Below are 18270 nucleotides of genomic sequence, written 5' to 3'. Positions count from 1 at the left end.
ACCCCCCATCCGCGGTGTAAGAGCAACCGTTTGATGCTAATAACGTCTACGGTATGGAATAGGCGTGGTTGGCTATTTCAGGAGGCGTGGGCGCTTAACCACCATCTCTCCTCCAACCACTCGGCACCGCTGACACTGCGACGAATCGACAACCAATTGCTGACGCCCAGCAATTCGGATCAAAACACCCGAAACACTGGCACAATGCGACCCGGGTTTCTGTTACTGCAGCAGTGCAGCTCTAGATCTCCCGGCATCTAATCCAGATCGCAGATGCAGGCTTGTATCCCATGGCCACCTCTGCGAGCCTGGTCTGATTGGGTTGTCCTGATTTAGAGACTCAGGCAATGGGCACTGGAAGTGCGATATCCGATGCCGACAAGGCTGGTATCTCATCCTCCCGCTATAAGACCAGCGCCTTACGAAGCAAGCCTTGTGTTGCTCATTGCCTTGGGGGTCTTGGGATGCCGGGGTGCCTACACATGCCGAGTTGCCGACCATATTGCCCTACATGTAGCATATGGCTCGTGACAAGATATGTAAGCCCCTTGCACAATTGCACACCAGTTTTCACTCGGCGATCGTATTGCCAACCAGACTTCATACCTCCTGTCCAGCCAGTAGCCACTGGCAGAGCCAACCATGATGCGGCCCCTTACAATATCAGACGTGGCCTTTCTGCTCTGCACCTCCCTCCAGCGCCCGCCGCCCTGCTCGCTGACGTTCACCACGGATCTCGGGCTCAGCCTGACTCTCCACCCGGACGGGTCTGTCTCGGCCGCCCTCCAGCTCCAACACCAGCTCCGATATCCCGAGCAGTCCCCCGCAGCAAAGTCCCAGTCCCAGTCCATCATCTTCACCCGCGCAACCCTCCTCCCGTCAGAGAACACAGGCATTGACGCCATCCTCCTGCGTCCGCTGCTGCAACGGCCTCCGAATGATACCTACCGTGGGCTCGTATTGCAGAAGGAGGCGGGGCTGAACTTGAAGCCGCTCAGATACCGCATCTCTCCGCCGGGAAGCGACATGTGTCACAATATGCATTCCATAACATATGACGGCCGTGGATATGGAGAGTGCACTCAGTACATCCACTACACTACTACTACTAGTCCTATCACCAGTAGTAGTACGCATCTAAAGCCCGAGGACCTCCCCGCGCGGTACAGCCCAGCCTGGTGCGACGCCTTCAGCAAATGGGTGTCCTGGGCGGAACGGTCGCGCACAAGGAGACGGACACGGACGTGGGTGAGAGGAGGCGGACAAAAGGCTCCCGGCAGCGGCGGTGACGAGGGTGAGCGCATGCTTTGGATGGCTGAGGGCCTGTTGTTGGCGTGTTGGCTGTGCTTGCAGCCCGGGGTTGATGTCGTTGAGTACGTGCCCGGTCTGATGATGATGGCTAGGGTTCAGGATACTGCGGCGGATGTTGGGAAGGCGGAAAGGGACGGGGAGCGGGTGCAGCCTGAGGTGTATATCCTTGAGAAAGGGCGGTTGGGGGTTGTGGTGGGGAGGTTTGTCCGGGATCTGGCTCGCGGGTCTTCGGGGTTGAACTCAATTGTGGGCTGACGGAGGTTGTGTAGTGGTCTGGCACTGTACTATACATGCTGCACGGGGTGTTTATGCGTTATACTGCAGGTCGCTTCTGGGATATGGGCTCAGTGGTGGTGGCGAGGGCTTGCAGGTCAACCCTGATTGTTTTAGTGACCGTGGTCATGAAGAACCTTAAATAACAGTTTCGCCCGGTGATATACGTGATCCCACGAAATGAATGCCCCGTTACCCAATAGCACTCTACTGTGTACAACCTGTGCCAGGCGTCCCTCAGCTCCGACCCAATCTACGAGCCTTGCTCTAGCAAGAGCACCTAACCCTCTCGAGCCCCAAAGCTCTGTTCCTTCACCCTTCAGCCTTCCATAACAAAGTGGCGGGACGATCTGCATGTTGTTCTCTCCTTGCTTATCCGGTCGTCTCCGTGTCCATGAACTGCCGTTAAGACGGGGCCTAATCCCGGCGGCTACCGATCCGAGAATGCATAATACGCCAGTATTGCTGGCCATCCCGTGGATAAGACAAATGCGGCGAGCACCGAAACCATGCCGACTTCTCTTTCGCTGTTACCCCCCGACCATCGACGGAGCAAGCTGACGGCACACCATATCATGCCAATGCCGTAAAGACAGCCGACCCAGGTGACACCAAGAATGATGTCGTTCAGGCGATCCTGTGGCGCGAGGGCAGCCTTGGACGTGTCGGCGAAGGGCTCCTGGAGTGAAAGGTTTTGGCCCATGTTGACGGGTGGCAAAGGGGGACTGTCAGGGGGTGATTTGAGATTTTCGTCCGGTGTCTATGGATGCCAAATTGTCGACGTGCCGAACCTAGGAAAACGGGAATTCGACCAGCGACACGAAATGAACGGATTAAATATCGTAGTTATTGGAGCGAAGGGCAGTGTGGTCAGCGATCATCGACCAGCGATCTCTCTTGCCTAGCAAAGAAAGCGAGTCCCGTGACGTTGGGAAAGAAGAGAAGGGTGGGCGAAATGGGGGGCAGAAAAAAAGAAGAGAAGGAGCAGAAAGGATCGCCATAAGCACTGGAAACGGGGATGGCACCATCTCTTGAACAGACGCACGGGTCGCCCGCCCAAATGGCCGTCTCTCATTTCGGACGATGGGCATCCCGGATGGAAAAAGCGAAAAATGCCATCTCGTGTCCTGAGAACGACCTGTGACGGGCTAACACGGCGGTAGCCGCTGCGATTGGCTCCCGCAAAAGCTTGTGTCAACAGGGGCTTCATCTGCGTCAAAACGAACCGCAGACTTGAGACGGGCGCCGAGCCGAGCTTCAGCTGATCCCTGCTGGGGCCTGCGCTTCAGTGGGGTGATGGCCCGTGCAAAGGACCCATGCTGCTGTTCTCAGCTTCAAATGCAGCAACAAGCTCATGCAACGTCTCAACCTAAAAACCATCCAACGACAGCACTTTACGGATACATCACCAGCATACATGGAGATACGGCCGTTAACCTCCCACTTCCAGCTTCTGGTACTAGTATGAAGTGAAAATGTTAGGTGGAAATTGTCAGCTTGCAGGAAAGCAACTGCCACTGAGGTCTGAGGCAAGGACGCACCTGCAGCCCTGCGTCCTGCTATCCTCCCATGTGGATCATCGGATGCCGACAGAAGCGGCAAGTTTAACTCAACCCTTTCTGCTTCGCGCCAGTATAAACCCCCCCCTCCCCCTCCCCCCTCCCCCTCCCCAGGGAAGTTTCAAACACCAAGAATGATGCTTTTAACATCTCCTGTACATCTTGGCATCACACGCCCTTTGCGCCACTTTCACGAGTCACCCAACACTACCTTAATTGGGCTACGGCCGGGATATGTATGATTAGCTGGCTAGCCGCCCTGCTAGGCTGACAATTGTCATTCGACAATCGACTAAAAAGACGGCGCCAATTGAGTAATCACGCGTTCCTTTATCACCTAATTGGGGCATCCCGCTCACAGAACAACTGGAGCCGGCCCATTAACTCAAAAGTCCGAGCTTCGAAGCTCGCTCTCTGCCTTTCTCAAGATTCGGCCCAGCACAGTCGCATTCTGGGGAGGACAAAGATTGATCCGACTTGCTAAGGTAGCAGCCTTGGCCTAATTATGACTCAGTAACAATGGCCATCATGGGCCAAAAAACCGACTACTTATCCGTTTATGCCAGCATCTTGGGCTGAACAGACAACCCCACGTTTGATTCCCTCCAAATCATTGATCAAGTCTTATCAGGCTCAATATCTAGAGTAAGGTAGGTTGTGATGGGATCGTCTAAACAGATCTGGTCGCATTGATCGCCAGTGAACAGTTAGTGGAAGCTGCCAGCTCGGCAGAGATCCGACGACCGATCATCAAACAGACAGGGTGTCGGACTTGTTGCGGTCTGATGCAACCCCGGCACAAGCGTTTGGCACGGGCGGCTGAGCTTCTTGGGATTGATGCAGGCGCGGCAGGTCGTCGCCCTTTTGGAGAGGATCGGCGGAAGCCGCATAAGAAGAGACGATAGACATGGACTGCTGGCGACTGCGAGGAAGGAACTACCGTCATGACCCAGTCAATCGTGAAGTTCTTTCCCGTCCAGGTATGACTGGACACTGAGGTCTGATCAACACCTAACCGAGATCCAACTAAGTGTTTGATTTTCGATCTACAAGATGCACATATTAGCCAGCGGTATAACACAGCCGTTCGGTTGTTGAGGCCTCGAGGGTGCATTGGGTGACGTTGTTAAATAAGGAGAACGCCTTCAGTCAATGTCTAGCTGTCTTTGCACCTATGCAAGAGTAAGTCCATTCTTTCAGCGTTGACCGTCCCGGGTCGAGTTCTGTGAACCGTTCCATTCTCTTGTTTATATCTTATTCTTCACAAGCCGCCAGCCGGTCTTAGACAAATACACACTCAATCCCTTCCTTCAAGATGTACACCAAGACGCTCTTTGTTGCTCTGCTTGCGGCCACGACGGCCTCGGCTTCGGCCATCCGCTACCGTCAAGCTCAGGCTGACGGTGCCGCCGACTTTGGCCAGTGCGTGCCAACCATGGACTTCCAGTTCGGCCGTGCAGGCCGGGATGCCGATGAGGGCACCTTCCTTCCCACCGACCCTCTGGTCGCCCAGGGCCAGCAGGACGCCCTGAACCCAAACATTATCACCAACCGCATCTGCGATCAGCTCGTCAATGTGTGCGAGGCCAACGACGCTGCTATCCAACTGTGCGAGCAGGCCCAGGCCGAAGTGGCAGCTCTCGGCACAAAGGACGCAACCACTGCCGACGCCTTCAACGCTGCCCTTGGCTTCTGAGCGCAGGGAAGGAGAGGGTTACTACATGGCATATGATCGGATACCTGACGGAAAGGACTCAAAAGGGGGATTTGGCATATTCATAATCCGATGTCCAAATTATCAAGCAATGAATTAGCACAGCGACGTTCCGATTGGGCTTGCCCCATGGACTGAAAGAAGAGAACTCTAGGTACTTCAAGTATTTGTACCTTTCCATCCTTGACCGGTTCTTTGCATTGGCAAATTTTGTGACATTTCTATTACTTACTTACAGTTTGTCAATGGAGAAGTCATCGGCTTGTGAAATGTCGTACTTGTCTTGTCGACTCGAATGCTCAAGGCGACGATGCAGCAACGATGCAGTTGACGTCACAGCCCAAGGTGCCATCCAGCACAGTGGAGTGGACCGTTGCTGCGGCCTGGGCCGCGCCTAAAGGTGCGCTAAAATCAAGCGGAGCCGAGTGCCATTGGTCGCCTTCTTCTCCACAGCGGGGGCTTCAATTTTCCCAGGCTCTGATGTCATCATGATTTCCGGCGGTCTTTGCCCCACCATTAGATCATGACACTGAGCAGCCCAACAGAAGGGACTCAAATACAATGGGCTGCAATGATTTGATATCTTGATTCGCTGCGTATTTGTCCTCCAACCTCAACTGATTCTTGTTGCTACAATAAATCGTTGCGAATCACACTCACAACCGCCAGCACCTCCGAGGGCTTACAGCAGGGCTGGCACCGACACCGCAAACAAAAGTCCACGAATACCTCCGTACCAGCTAATCATTTGATCTCATTTGATTCTATCGACGCCCACCTCTATTTTAAGAAGGCGACACAGAAAATTCCAGCTCAGCCACCTTTCCCGCCCGAAACTTACAAGCCAGAAACAAAAACGAAATAAAATAAAAACATGTCCAAACTCCTCCGCGACCGTGCAGTGCCGCTGGGCATCGTAGCAGCCCTCGCGGGAGGGGTAGCCTACTCCATGGCGGGCGGGCGGTCGCAACCGCGGCCGATGGCAACGGGGTCACAGGCCGAGACGACGCTGGGGCAGACGATGCAGGGGATCGCGGGCTCGGGCGGGCCCAGCGCGCGGTCGACGCAGGACGTGCGCGCCGACTCGGAGCTGGGGTATGACCCCAAGGGCGACACCAAGATGTTCTCGGCGTCGCCCTCGGCGCACAGCAAGCGCAACCCGGAAAAGACGACGGGCGGCGCCGTCACTGAGGGCAAGGGGGGCGGCGAGACTCCAGGCGCCCTCGGAAAGCATATTGGTGATAAGAGCGAAGGGTCGACGGATTTGCCATGGAAAGGAAATCAGTGATTGATCAGCTTTGTGTGTGTACACTACTCCGTATACACAGTATGGGATGGTGGGGATGTGGCGTTCTCGGGGGGGTATAAAAGGCTGTGGAAACTGTGGAGGAATCCGACGCAGGGGCTGGAATATGATGCATTGATGGACACATCAAAAGGAGAGGGGGTGTAACATACATTGCTGATGGGCTGGCTAATAGATCCCGGCATGGGGAGTACGTTTATGGCATACCTATCGATGTCAAGAAATCAGTCGTCGTCGCGTTCATTGCTCAACGCGTTCTGCTGTCTGCCACCCGACAGAAGCTGAATTGCTTCAAGCAGTTTGTCACTCCCGCGCCAGCCGACTAGGAGGATGCGGTCCTTTGTGCTGCCGCCACTTTGTGGAACCGAGGCATATAATTGCACTTGCTGACCATTCAATTGGCTCCGTGGCCAACCACATCGGGCTGCAAGCATCGGGGCTGAACTCAGTTCCGAAGAGGCTCAAAGAGCAGTAATCGTCTGCGTGCAGACTCACAGAGCATGCTAGTATCTCAAAGGCCTCCTGGCCTTCATGTTGAGCAAGGCTTTGCCCATCTTCCTTTTCTTCCCCTACTAGTAGCTCCATACTCCATGTAGTGAAAAAGTTCGAACACGCTGCAGTTTGTCTTATAAAGCGGCATTAGGTTGATGATGGATCATTTCTCAAGCTACAAAGGTGTTCAAATACACGAAAGGCCGTTCCTTGAGGGCGATGTGCCGGCCACGGGAAACAGAACTGCGCCGACTACAATACCGCGGCGCCATCTTGGCCCAACACCATGGTTGAAGATTGTTTGGCGTTTGATTTCGGCTCTGGCACTGACACTATTGCTTTACTATGTTCTCGACAGTTTCGAAAAACGAGGCCAAATGTCGACCGAGGGCAGACGCTGGTTCAACCTGATCACGATTCTGCTCTCGTCGCTCATAGCCCTGACCTTTGGCTCTCTAATGGGGCTGCTGGGATCCATGGTCCGCTGGCATCTCCTGGCAGCACGACCGGGCCATTCACTCGCAGATGTAAGTCACCAGCTGGTATAGTTCAAGGGGTAGTACTACTAGTACTCTTGTTCGGATACATGTATTGACCCTGACATGGTCTCCAGGTTGACCGCATACTCGGAATGCCGCAGCCCACCGGGGCTTTACGTCTCATCTGGTCCCACACAATAAGGTCCCGTCGGTGGACAAGCACGACGCACACTGCCCTGCTGTACCTCTTTTGGACTATAGTGGGAACCTTGAGCATTGCTGCCCTCGGGCTGACGTTCGACCTAGACGAAGACGCTGGTGTTGAGTTCCCCGTGCTCATTACCGACTGGAGTTCCGCGAACTTCACTAGCACCCAGGCGGACCAGTTTGTTGGGACATATGATGATTATCCTTCTATAGTGTTTCTAGATGCCTGTGAGCAACCGGCATTCCCTAGATGTAGATCCAAACTGGGATGCAGCAGAGAGCTAATCAAGCTAAACAGGGGCCATGCAGAAATACGCGGCCCTGGGCCTTCTATCTCTGAACGTCTCAACCCGTCCCCCGGAAGAGTGGTGGCAAGACGATGTGGCTTCTGTAGCGACAAATATTTCGGGCCAAGGCTTGGACAGCTCCATCGAGGGCAATACCGTGACATACACCTACCATCTGAAGGAGTATCAAGGCGCTGAGCGTTATGCCTCGACAGACAAGGTGGTCCAGAGCTCGTCCAGCTGTCTGGGAAGAGTTGTTATCAACGGAGGCATCTATGAACAAGGAGAACGAATCACTATGCCAGGTGGGTACTATTCAGTTGCAGCACAGGCTTGGCAATTAGAGGTTGCTAATGCCGAAACTTGTACCAGAGCGAGTCGGCGAGACAAGTCCAGACTTTCTCCGAGTACTCTACTACTTCCTTGACTATGACGACCGCGCCGAGAGTTTCGAGGAGATTTGGCAATCCGTATTGTGGGCAACCATAATTCACTGGGATCAAGGGTGGCAATGGAACACCTCGACTTGTCTTACAACCTGTAAGTGGCATCATCAGCCCTTAGCTAACGAACCTGGCGGAGTCAACGCGGCTGACACCAAGATTTCTCGGTACCAGACATCTATCATCGCATCTTCCTAACGTCAAACCTGAGGCTCGATCAAGAGCGCAACGCCACCTTCTTCGAGTGCCACACCTGTCTCAGCGGCGTCAACTCAGACGTACTCCGCAACCTGCCAGCAGAGAACTCATCCTACGTCAACCAGTTGCTGCTACAGCTCGGCGTCATGAGCGAGTTCTACACCGGCCTCGACGGCCTCAGCGAGACCACCGCCCTGCACTACCACCCGTACTCCATCTTCGGCCACCTCAACTTTCTCGAGGGTGTCGCCAGCATAGCCGAGGCCGATCGCGGCTACGTTTCCGGACTCACCCCGGAAATGACCCCTGAATCGGAGCACCTCGTGGCGCACCACACCGCGCGGCTCCCCATGCTTGTCCTTCTCGGCGCCGAGATGAAACTCCCCAAAGTTGCCAAGGAAGAGGGCGCCACGCCCCGGCCCTACGTCACCATTGCGCTGCAGATCCGGTGGGACAGGGCGCTGGGCGTGCTGTGGGCCATCTTTTCGGGCGAGATCTTGACCGTTATTGTGGTTGTTGCCGTCTGTAGACGGACGCCTATCCCGAACCGCAACCAGCTCACGTCGGCATGGCTGCTCAAGAGTGTTTCAATGCATTTGACGTCTGAAGGCTCAAGCCCTGGGGAGACAGCGGTCAGGCTAAGGTATGGGGCGAGATTGGGCAGTGATGGGATCTATGAGCTGGGCTTGTGGAGGGTTGACGAAGAAGGGAACGGGGTTGAGGATGGTTTCCCTCAGGGTCAGTATCGCTATACCAAGGAATGGGCGGCTCATGTCGATGCGGGCCTGAGGTGGCGCTGGCTGAGGAGATGGCTACATTGATATTGGATGCCAAGGTAAACGGCAGTGATGCTTGTAAAGTTAGAGATCCGCCGCTCCCTGCTAGGATGGAAGTTGACTCGGAAGTTATAATCATGGGGAGTATGAAAGCCGGATCTATGTCAAAATTCTCCCGAGCCTCTCAAGACCCAGTCCAATTAACCCAAAAGAGACCGGGTGATAACAGCCGGATGTGTCGCGTTGTTACTCAATACCTAGGTATGTTAGTCCTCACCCGTAAGGTGAAATCATTCCATCTCCGTCCCGATAAACACAACCAGCACAGCCGCATACGCCGCCACAGACGCCAGCACCGTCTCTCCCTTGAGATTCTTACCAAAAATCGCCAACCCACCCGCAAAAAGCATCGTCGCCACGGTAGTGGTGAGGAGCTGCGTGAGCAGATCCTCGCGCAGCACCATGACAAGCACGGGCACGATCAGGGCGACGCCGCCCGCCATACCCATCCCCAGGCGTTCCAGTAGCCTAGTCAGGTCAGTTTTTTGATGTTGTTCAGACCGCGACACACCCGGAAGGATGTTTCCCCGCCTTTCGTGCGCTTCTCCATCTCCGGCCGGGTCTGGTCGTTGTCGCTGTCCGGATGAGGGTTTGTCTGGAATCATGCCTGCTTCCTCCATGAGGAGGGCTTCGAGAGTGTGCCGGGTCGAGATCTGGAAAGGGTCGTCCATGTCGTTCTGAATACATTGCTTGACCTTGTCGGCCATGAAGTCGTAGTCGCGAATGGCGTTGGCTAGTAGGATGGATCCACATTAGACCAGATTCGAACGCCATGTCATATGAGGGTGGCAAGGTTACCACTGGACATACTATACTCGGCGAGCAGCTAATTTGCCTGATCCATCGACTCCTCGTCGGCCACTTCGCTGACATAGATGGTATGCACCACGTCAACAAGTTCCTTTTGCAACTGGCACAACACCATCCGTTGGAGGGTACTGAGGCAGATGTTGTATGCGTACGGCCGACTTGTCCTGGCGTATAAATGAATCTTCCCCGCCGCCGCCAGACGCTCGCCAAACGGGAGACCCTTCAGTTCAGACACCCGATCAGGACGTCCAAGGCGTCGAGCTCTTCCTGTTGTCGGTTGACGCCGCGATGGCGGAGGCCACTCTCTCTTTCGCGTGGCAGATGCTCCTGTCCGTGTCTCAGGTCTAGGGGACGGGCCTGCGGGTTCCGGCCTCACTGGGCTCGGGCGGGGAGTTGGCACTCGATCGACGGGTCTTTCAGGGGATGTTCCCGACTCTATCTCAGGTTTAGCGGACGGCCCTGAGGGTTCCGGCCTCACGGGGCTCGGGCGGCGACCTGGCACAGGATCGACGGGTCTCTCAGGGGGCATCTCTGGCTGCGACTGCGACGCTTGGTGCCTCCGTTGTGCGAATGCTTGTGCGCATCACCCGAGGGTGTGCCAGGAGGTCTTCAACCCGAACCTCCTGCCAAAGGTCTGTCTTACGTGAGAAAGTATCGTCCATTGCTGTCTTCTGTCACGCTCGCAACTCTATCGAGGATGTCCAGTGCCAGAGAGACGTGAGTTCGAGCAACGAGAGCTATATGACGCGGGGTAGCGGGTGGTTGATATCGACACGCCGAGCTCAGCCTTGCCAAAAATGAAAACTGTCAGGCGCTTAGTAAACCAACAACTTCAGAGTAGCATCAGCATCGAGAGACAACACGGGTCAAGCTGGGTCAGCCAGGGTGCAGGACCCCCTGCACAGGCCAAGAGTGTAGGTTCAGAAGCCATGGATCGAGGGAAAAACTCAGATTCCGTCATGTCATAATATCATGGGATCCCAACTGCCAGAGGATATCACACGCTGCCTTCCAAAAAAATATCGCACCAAACGCCCACTATACTATATCATCACTGTCGCTCTTCTGCTCAACGTGCCCAACAGCAACCTTGTCCTTCATCTCCCCGCCCGCAAAGGTGCTATGGGGCACCCACTTAGCGCTCGTGCGCGGTGTGGTCTCGGCCAGCATCTGGTCGACTTGCTCGAGCGTCAGACCCTTAGTCTCGGGCACGAGCAGGTAAGCATAGACGAAGCAGCCGATGCAGAGGGCACCCCAAATGTAGAACACCTTGGCGCCGAGATTGCCCTTATCCGAGTCGACCATGTAAGGCGTGATGATGGCGATGATGCAGTTCCCTGAAGAATTGTATTAGCATCGAAAGCATGTTGAGTCAAACTCCCTATACGGGTAAACTTACATAACCAGTTGGACGCGGTCGACAAAGCCACACCCTTGGCGCGCATGGGCAGGGGGTAGATCTCGCCGATGACGACCCACGCACCGGGACCCCAAGTGGTGGCAAAGAAGAAAATGTAGATACAGATGAAGGCGATCATGGCCTTGACAGCCATGTCGTCATCGGGGCGACAGGTGCCGACAATGGCCACGATGAACTCGCAGATCACCATGCCAAAGGCACCCCAGATGAGCAGGGCTCGCCGGCCGTAGCGCTCCATGGTGTAGAAGGAGACAGGCGTCGAGCAAACGTTAACAAGGGACGTGACGAGCGAGATGAGGAAGGGGTTCTGGATGGTCCCGAGCTGTTGGAAAAAGGTGGTGCCGAAGTAGAAGACAAAGTTGATGCCGGTCCTGATCAAAGTGTTAGGTGCTGACATTTACTGTCATGGGGAGGATCAACTGAGAACTTACCACTGCTGCATCATTTGCATCGACGTGCCCAAAACAGTCCTGCGCAGATAGCTGCTGCTGTCCCAGAGCGAGCCCCTGAAGCAATTCGCCCAGGCTTGGAAATAGTTGCCCTGAGGAGTGACGCTCATCTCGTATTCGTTGTTTGCGACAATTTCGGCCAGCTCGTCCTGGATATAGCTGGATTCGACTGGCTGATCCCTGAGCCGAGCGAGTGTGCCAGCAGCCTTGTCCAGTTCGCCCTTCTTGACGTAGTATCGAGGTGATTCAGGAAGCAGAAAGAGGCCGACAGCAAGGATGAGCGCCCAAGCCATTTGCAGTCCGATCGGGATCCGGTACGAGCCGCTATCGGTCCGGTTCTGGGTTCCGTAGTCTACCGCCGAGGCCAAGAGAAGACCGACAGTGACGCAAAACTGATATCCCGACACAATGGCGCCGCGGACCTTGCGAGGGGCGATCTCGGACATGTAGAGGACGATGATGGCCGAGACGAAACCGACACCAAAGCCAGACACAAGTCTGCCGGCCACAATCAAGCCCAGTCCTCCAGTAGCAACCTGCAGTATCACACCGACGATGAAGACGGCGCATCCCAGAATGACGGTGAAACGCCGGCCGATCCAGTCGGCAAGGTCACCAGCGATCAGGGCACCGAAGAAGGTACCGGCCGACAGGATCGACGTGATCAGGGACTTCTTCCAGGCCGGCAGCACTGTGACCCCGGGACCCTCCATAACCTCGATGAAGTACTGCATGCCCATGACACCCGAGATGTAACCGGAATCGTAGCCGAAAAAGATGCCGCCAAAGGCAGCAAAGACACACATCATGTATGTCTTGAAAGTTACCGGGGCCTCGACGCGCAAAACGTCGGCCGAGGCCACGGGCGGCGCTGCTCCACCTGGCATTTCGAGGCGAGTTTGTGCGTCGATGAGATGGTGTGGGCTTCTGGGGTGTGGCACGCCGAGAGAATGGATAAAGGAGGGTTGGCGAGCTGGGAGGGAGACGAGGCGCTGCTCTCGGCGGTGTTCCAGGAGAAAGTCGCTGGCAGGAAACGACCGGCGGGATACTGGAGGGGAAGGGCGAGAGGTTATATAGTAGTGCGCGTTAGAAACCCATCATCATTCCTCCAGCTTCTCCCGGAGATTACCATGCTGTTCCAGAATCCTGCTCTCTGGTTTTCCCCGGCCGGGGTCGACATCTGGGGAGTTCCTGCTGTCCACGTGCCTCCCACACTTTGCCTCTCTCTCCATGGGGATGGCCCCATACGGAACACATCTGGGGCACCCTTGTCCACTTGAACAGATTGCGAACATACGGCTGGGCCGACTCGAGACACGGGCCAGGCAGAGTTTGGCCGATATTGTGGGGATATGATGCTCAGGCTAGGCTGAGGGGTCACACCCCCCAACCGACGCTGCGGCGACTGCCGTGGATCCGGATGTTCATTACTGCTATGTAGATGCTTAGACGTCAGCTTGGGAATGATAGTAGGCAGAGGAGTTACAGGAGGTATAGGTATCACCAATACAATACCTACCTTACCTGTACTGTTGATACACAACTTGAATAGTGGGCTAAGGATCAGCCGCGTCCCGTTCTTTGAGATAGCTCGAGAAGAGAAAAGCCGCGCGTCGTCCAGTAACCTCGGCCCACCGAGCCCACCTGCGGAACACGAGAAATGAAAGGTGAAAAGGCGGCGACAATCCGTAGACGATAGGATTCCGGGTTATCCGGCGGCGTGCATTCGGTGGTTTTGTGGGAATGGTGGATTCCCGGGTGGAGAGCGGCCGTTCCGTACTCCGCTGGTGCTGCCTATCAGCCTCAGTGCCATGACTCGTCCGTCAGCCGAGCTCCGTCCCTGAAAATCCTTCGTTGCTGTTCTCTCTATTCTCTGCGTTCTCCCGTTCATTCGTCCCCGGGTCGCGGTTGCAGTTTGCTGGTTTGTGGACCGGCTGAAGCTGCGATGGGCCCACCTAGCACCATTTTTTTATTTACGTAGACCTTTTTTCGTATTTACGTAGACCTCCCACACTCCAGTGTCTACAACCAATGGGCATGCTCCTCTTCCCACCCATTTCTGCTGGGGAAAAGAGCAAGCCACAGGCCGGGCGCATGCGAAGTACTTGCCTGAGGTACGGAGGTAGAGGTGCCCACGCCCTCTTTCAATCTCTGGCTCTCTGGCTCTCTGGCTCTCTAGCTCTCTGGCTCTCTGGCTCTCTGGCCCTTTGGCCTTCTAGAGCTCTGAAAAGCTCAAATCTACGGTCGGGATCGGGCGCGTGAGTTTCAGCAAAGCTGACATAAGCACCCCGGGCCTTGTCCGCCCGGCCCCCGCAGTGCCGGACCGCCCGTGCCCTATCTTACCTTTGCGCCGTACCTCCATACAGCTAATTTAACTACAGATACCGCGGTCATGGAGCTGGTGCGGTATAGCTGGTGGTGATAATTTGACAATTGCATTGTCAACGCTAGGCTACATCTGTATATCGGCCGGAAAAGTCAGGCAGAGACTCCCATGCGCCCGGCCTGTGGCTTGCTCTTCTGCCCTGTAAAAGTGGGTTGGGAGGGGAGCGCGCCCATTGGTTGCAGACACTCAGGTAGGAAAGGTCTACGGAAATACGAAAAAGGGTCTACGTAAATAAAAGAAGTGACCTAGCACCTGCCGAAGCCAAGAATCCAAAAGACCCCCAGGGTCGCATTCCAGGAAGCAACTACCGCTAGTGTAGCCGAGACCAGTTGCTTGTTCTGACGTCGACGTCACCGTTCATGAACCCTCATCTTCTCTTTCCCTCGGTGGGGTGCTGACTGCTGAGTGCAACCAGCTACTGCCCCACATATGTTTTCCTCTTGGATTAATTGGAGGCATCCTCGTCTTTACCGTAGAAAATCCCAGTCGATATCTTTTCGATAGAACTGCCTTTCCAGAAGCATCGAGACCGCAGATAGGATTTTGCTCACGATCTAGCTTGGGCCGTTGAGATAACTTGGCCATGTCTACAGTACAGTACCCAACCCGGGGACTTGGGATAACGTCCCCCAGTCGGGCATCGGCCCGGGATGATGCAACCCTTCCAGAATCCGAACTTCTAATCTCAAAGCAGGTCAGGCACAGCTCAATAGGTATTTAACTTGACTTGAGGGCACAGCACTTAACGCAATTCACTTCCAGTTCCAGAATTCTTGCCAGTCAGAGCCCATGATGATCAGAGTGAAAACTGGCTGTTTGCCTGTTTGCACGAGGTTCCTGCGTGGCGTGCCAAGCACAACGTCAAGCGTGTTCCCCTCGAGTGGACTTCCCGCATTTTCAAGCATCCTATTGGCCAATTCCTCTCTTATCCTGGCTCTACAACGAAAGCAATGATGTCAACGCCGTCATGTCTCTCACAGCGGCTTGGGCTGAAGTCATCGGATGGGCAGTGGTTTGGTTGACACACTCAACTTGAGATGACACCACGGCCTACCGGAGGTCATATATGAGGTGATCATAATCAATGTATGTGCTGTATCCGTACTTCTCAAACCTCTTTGTGTTTGGATATTCCATCAGATCCGACTCAAACCTCTTGGTTCACTAGTGTACTGAAAAGACATCCGTGGGCATAATAAGCCAACCTGTCGGTAGTTGGAGGCTGAATACACTAGTTTCGACCCTATTATCCTCCCCTTACCGAGACCTACCTCATTACCCATGGCTACTTCTTCGATTCCCGGATCCTACCCCATTGACGACTCGCTGCCGCCAACTCCGGCCGAAACCCTGCAGCAACCGGCTCCGCCAGAGCAGCACCACCGCCAGCCCAACAAGCTACACAAGCCCAATGATCCTCGCGGGCACAAGTACGCCGATTCCGGTGTTGGTCTGACAGATTCGGCGCCCATCTATTCCTCCGGGCCGGACGAGCATGCACGAAATAGCCCCAAAGAAGATGTGGGTCAAGGTGATCGCATCAGGGATCACATCGAGCCGGCTGAACCTATCAAATCGGAGCCGTCAGAGCCTATCAACCCAGAGTCGAGAGAGGTTCCACCATCGCAAGACACTGGGAGAGAGGTGCACACCGCTGCAACGCGGGACAACGAGCAAACTCTCGGAACGGAGAACTCCTCTGGAGATTCCAGGATCGAGCACTCGGGCGGAAACCGCCAACATCGCAACTCTGCTCCCTACTGGGGAGACCTTCCCACGGGCGGAGGTGGCGGTATTTACAATTCTGTAACAGGCCATGGAAGTGCCAAAGACGACAGTGCCGAGCACAATCACCCGCGTAAACGGTCAGCATCCGAGAGGTCCCACATCAGTACTCCAATCGCTGAACACCCAAGGGGTGGCGTCTACAACACCGTGACTGGCCACGGGAGCCAGGATGACGAGAGCAAGAGACACAGGCAACCCCAAAACACTGACACACGAGATTCTGATGCCACTGGCCACACGCGTGGTTTGTTTGCTGCCCCTGTCCGGCTGGCAGACATCCCGGAGCAGACACAGAAGAAGCCTTCCGAGCCGACCACACCACGGCAACAAGGTCAAAAAGAACTTGTCCCCGGGATTGTTCCGGAGACCACTGTCAGGGATGACGTGCGGCTGGCCGAATCTGCATCGCGCGGGGACGCGGCCAGATCTCCGCATCGGGCGTTTCCCCTGGCGGCTGCCAATACAGAGACGAAGTCTGGCGACCGGAACCGTTCAGGAGCACGGGAGTCCTATGGGCCTGTTGCAGGAGCCTCCGGTCTCGTGGTCGGATCTGCCGTCACGGGCTTTGGGGGACAAGATTCAGGAACACGCCAGATTGATCAAGCCAAGCGACAGCCCGGAATCCCCAAGGGGGGCAATGGGGAGCACATCACAGGCGCAGCCGTTTCTCACAAGCATGAGAATGAGAAGCAGACATCACCTGTCCAAAAGACGAGAAGCCATGAAGATCATCCGACTAAGGGCGAGAAGAAGCATAAGATTCTTGGCATATTCCATCGGCATAAAGATTCCAGTCGTAGAGATGACACCTCAACTTCGGAACCCCGAAGAAAGTCGACTGGCGACCGCGGGGAATTGTCGAAGGAACAGCGAACGACGCGCAGTGCAAATATGGGTAACTCACCCAGCCGCCTTCGCAAGCTGAGCAAGACTAGGGAGGCTACGGAAACCAGGAGGTCGTCCGAGCTACCTGGACGCGATACTCACACTCGGCCTGGTAACGACAATGGCAAGGGCAAGTATGCAGTTGGGGCGGCAGCTGGGACGGCAGCTGGAGCTGGCGTTCTTGGCCTCCACCGCCATGAGAAGGACGAGACCGCCCGGGGTGGAAATACAGAAAGGCCTAGCGGCGCTGTGCCCGCCGGAGAAGCCGAACACCAATTCGAGGAGGTCTCAACTCCTTTCGAGCACCCGAGAGAGCCACCTCCGGTCCCCCCAACGTCCGGAGCCAAATTCAGCCAAGAAACAGTCACACAAGAGCCCGGACACTACAATACCCTTGATTCCGGCACAGCATCCGGTGTTTCCCGCAGCCCGCGTAACGCCTCGCCCGGAAGTGTGGGAGAAGGCGCAGTGTCAAAGGGCGAAAATGACTCTACACGCTACAACCATCTACCGTCCGGCACGCCCTCTGGCGTCAAAGTGCAGCCCGGGAAATCACAACACCATCATGATACTAATGGGGCCGTCACCCATCACACTCAAGACCAGGCTGATGTTAGCAACAACACCAGGGCGCAGCACGGGCTGTTCGTCGCGCCAATGCCCTCTTCGCATCATCACCGCAGCGAGGCGATCAACATGAGCCCGAATACTAAGATCATGGGATCTCAGGAACACCCCATGCAGCACCAGATGAGCCCCGAAGTGATGCCCGCGGCATACACAGCCTCAGCACCACGCAGTCGCGAGGAAACGCAAGATATTAACTCCGAGCCGGCTGAGCATCACATGAGCCCCGAGGTGATGCCCTCTGCCTATACCGCCCAGACACATGCGCCGCGTGGTCAGACCCAATCCCACCGGACTCAAAGTGGCATGCTGCCTACTACTACTACCAGCACCAGTACCAACGGAAAAGTTGGCGCACCGCCTGTGCTACCGCCTCTTCAAGGACTAGGGCAGAACAACTTTCAATCAGGCAATTCATCATCCCTTGGCAGGGATCCCGCTCTAGCAGCGGCCACGGCTTCATGGGGAACAACGACTGGTTCTTCCGTTGGTGGCGATACGGGAGCTGGACAAAAGGTGGTGCATAAATGTGTGCACTGTGGAAGGGAAAATGATATCAGCGGGTATTTGACTCGGGGAGGTTGACTTGGAGGCACTAGTATTGGGACTCAGCGCGCGTAAGGTGATTGGATTCGAAGCAGGCTATGGATCGAACTTGTTAAATGCAGGAGAGGGCAGGCAACATGAGCCGTGTGGTGTGTTTCGTTTTCTACGAAGGCAACGTTTTCTATGTGTGTTCCTAGCAAAGATACGTATCACTAGCAATGAGGTTTGTTTACGAGCTCGTTTGTGGGCATCGC

At 55.3% G+C, this 18270-nt stretch overlaps 7 protein-coding genes across 7 annotated transcripts; 5 read left to right on the top strand and 2 right to left on the bottom strand.

The window, feature by feature from the left end:
* Positions 1-2: 2 nt before the first annotated feature.
* N656DRAFT_464736 (uncharacterized protein) lies at positions 3-1632 on the top strand. The gene is made up of 3 exons (XM_064809737.1): positions 3-279; positions 345-539; positions 625-1632. Exons 1-3 carry the CDS (start codon positions 274-276, stop codon positions 1564-1566), a joined length of 1143 nt encoding a protein of 380 aa, XP_064665334.1. The 5' UTR covers positions 3-273; the 3' UTR covers positions 1567-1632.
* Positions 1632-2271, bottom strand: N656DRAFT_464780 (uncharacterized protein). Its single transcript, XM_064809738.1, has one exon. It carries the CDS (start codon positions 2055-2057, stop codon positions 1698-1700), a length of 360 nt encoding a protein of 119 aa, XP_064665333.1. The 5' UTR covers positions 2058-2271; the 3' UTR covers positions 1632-1697.
* Positions 2272-4458: 2187 nt separating this feature from the next.
* N656DRAFT_802366 (uncharacterized protein) lies at positions 4459-4839 on the top strand (the record flags this gene model as incomplete). Its single annotated transcript, XM_064818231.1, has 1 exon — positions 4459-4839. The coding sequence occupies one exon, from the start codon at positions 4459-4461 to the stop codon at positions 4837-4839; it is 381 nt and encodes a 126-aa protein (XP_064665332.1).
* A 557-nt stretch (positions 4840-5396) lies between these two features.
* N656DRAFT_784914 (uncharacterized protein) lies at positions 5397-6464 on the top strand. The gene has a single exon (XM_064816270.1). The coding sequence runs from the start codon at positions 5732-5734 to the stop codon at positions 6143-6145; it is 414 nt and encodes a 137-aa protein (XP_064665331.1). The 5' UTR covers positions 5397-5731; the 3' UTR covers positions 6146-6464.
* A 568-nt stretch (positions 6465-7032) lies between these two features.
* On the top strand, positions 7033-9090 carry N656DRAFT_802364 (uncharacterized protein; the record flags this gene model as incomplete). The annotated part of the gene is made up of 5 exons (XM_064818230.1): positions 7033-7182; positions 7269-7569; positions 7640-7933; positions 8001-8168; positions 8246-9090. 5 exons carry the CDS (start codon positions 7033-7035, stop codon positions 9088-9090), a joined length of 1758 nt encoding a protein of 585 aa, XP_064665330.1.
* Positions 9091-10953: 1863 nt separating this feature from the next.
* On the bottom strand, positions 10954-12671 carry N656DRAFT_719484 (general substrate transporter; the record flags this gene model as incomplete). The annotated part of the gene is made up of 3 exons (XM_064812373.1): positions 10954-11252; positions 11315-11706; positions 11767-12671. 3 exons carry the CDS (start codon positions 12669-12671, stop codon positions 10954-10956), a joined length of 1596 nt encoding a protein of 531 aa, XP_064665329.1.
* A 2625-nt stretch (positions 12672-15296) lies between these two features.
* N656DRAFT_784909 (uncharacterized protein) lies at positions 15297-18268 on the top strand. Its single transcript, XM_064816269.1, has one exon. The coding sequence runs from the start codon at positions 15452-15454 to the stop codon at positions 18053-18055; it is 2604 nt and encodes an 867-aa protein (XP_064665328.1). The 5' UTR covers positions 15297-15451; the 3' UTR covers positions 18056-18268.
* Positions 18269-18270: the final 2 nt, after the last annotated feature.

This window comes from Canariomyces notabilis, assembly GCF_033297395.1.
Source record: "Canariomyces notabilis strain CBS 508.74 unplaced genomic scaffold N656scaffold_38, whole genome shotgun sequence".
Lineage (NCBI taxonomy): Eukaryota > Fungi > Ascomycota > Sordariomycetes > Sordariales > Chaetomiaceae > Canariomyces > Canariomyces notabilis.
This window is presented reverse-complemented; position numbering and strand designations above follow the sequence as displayed.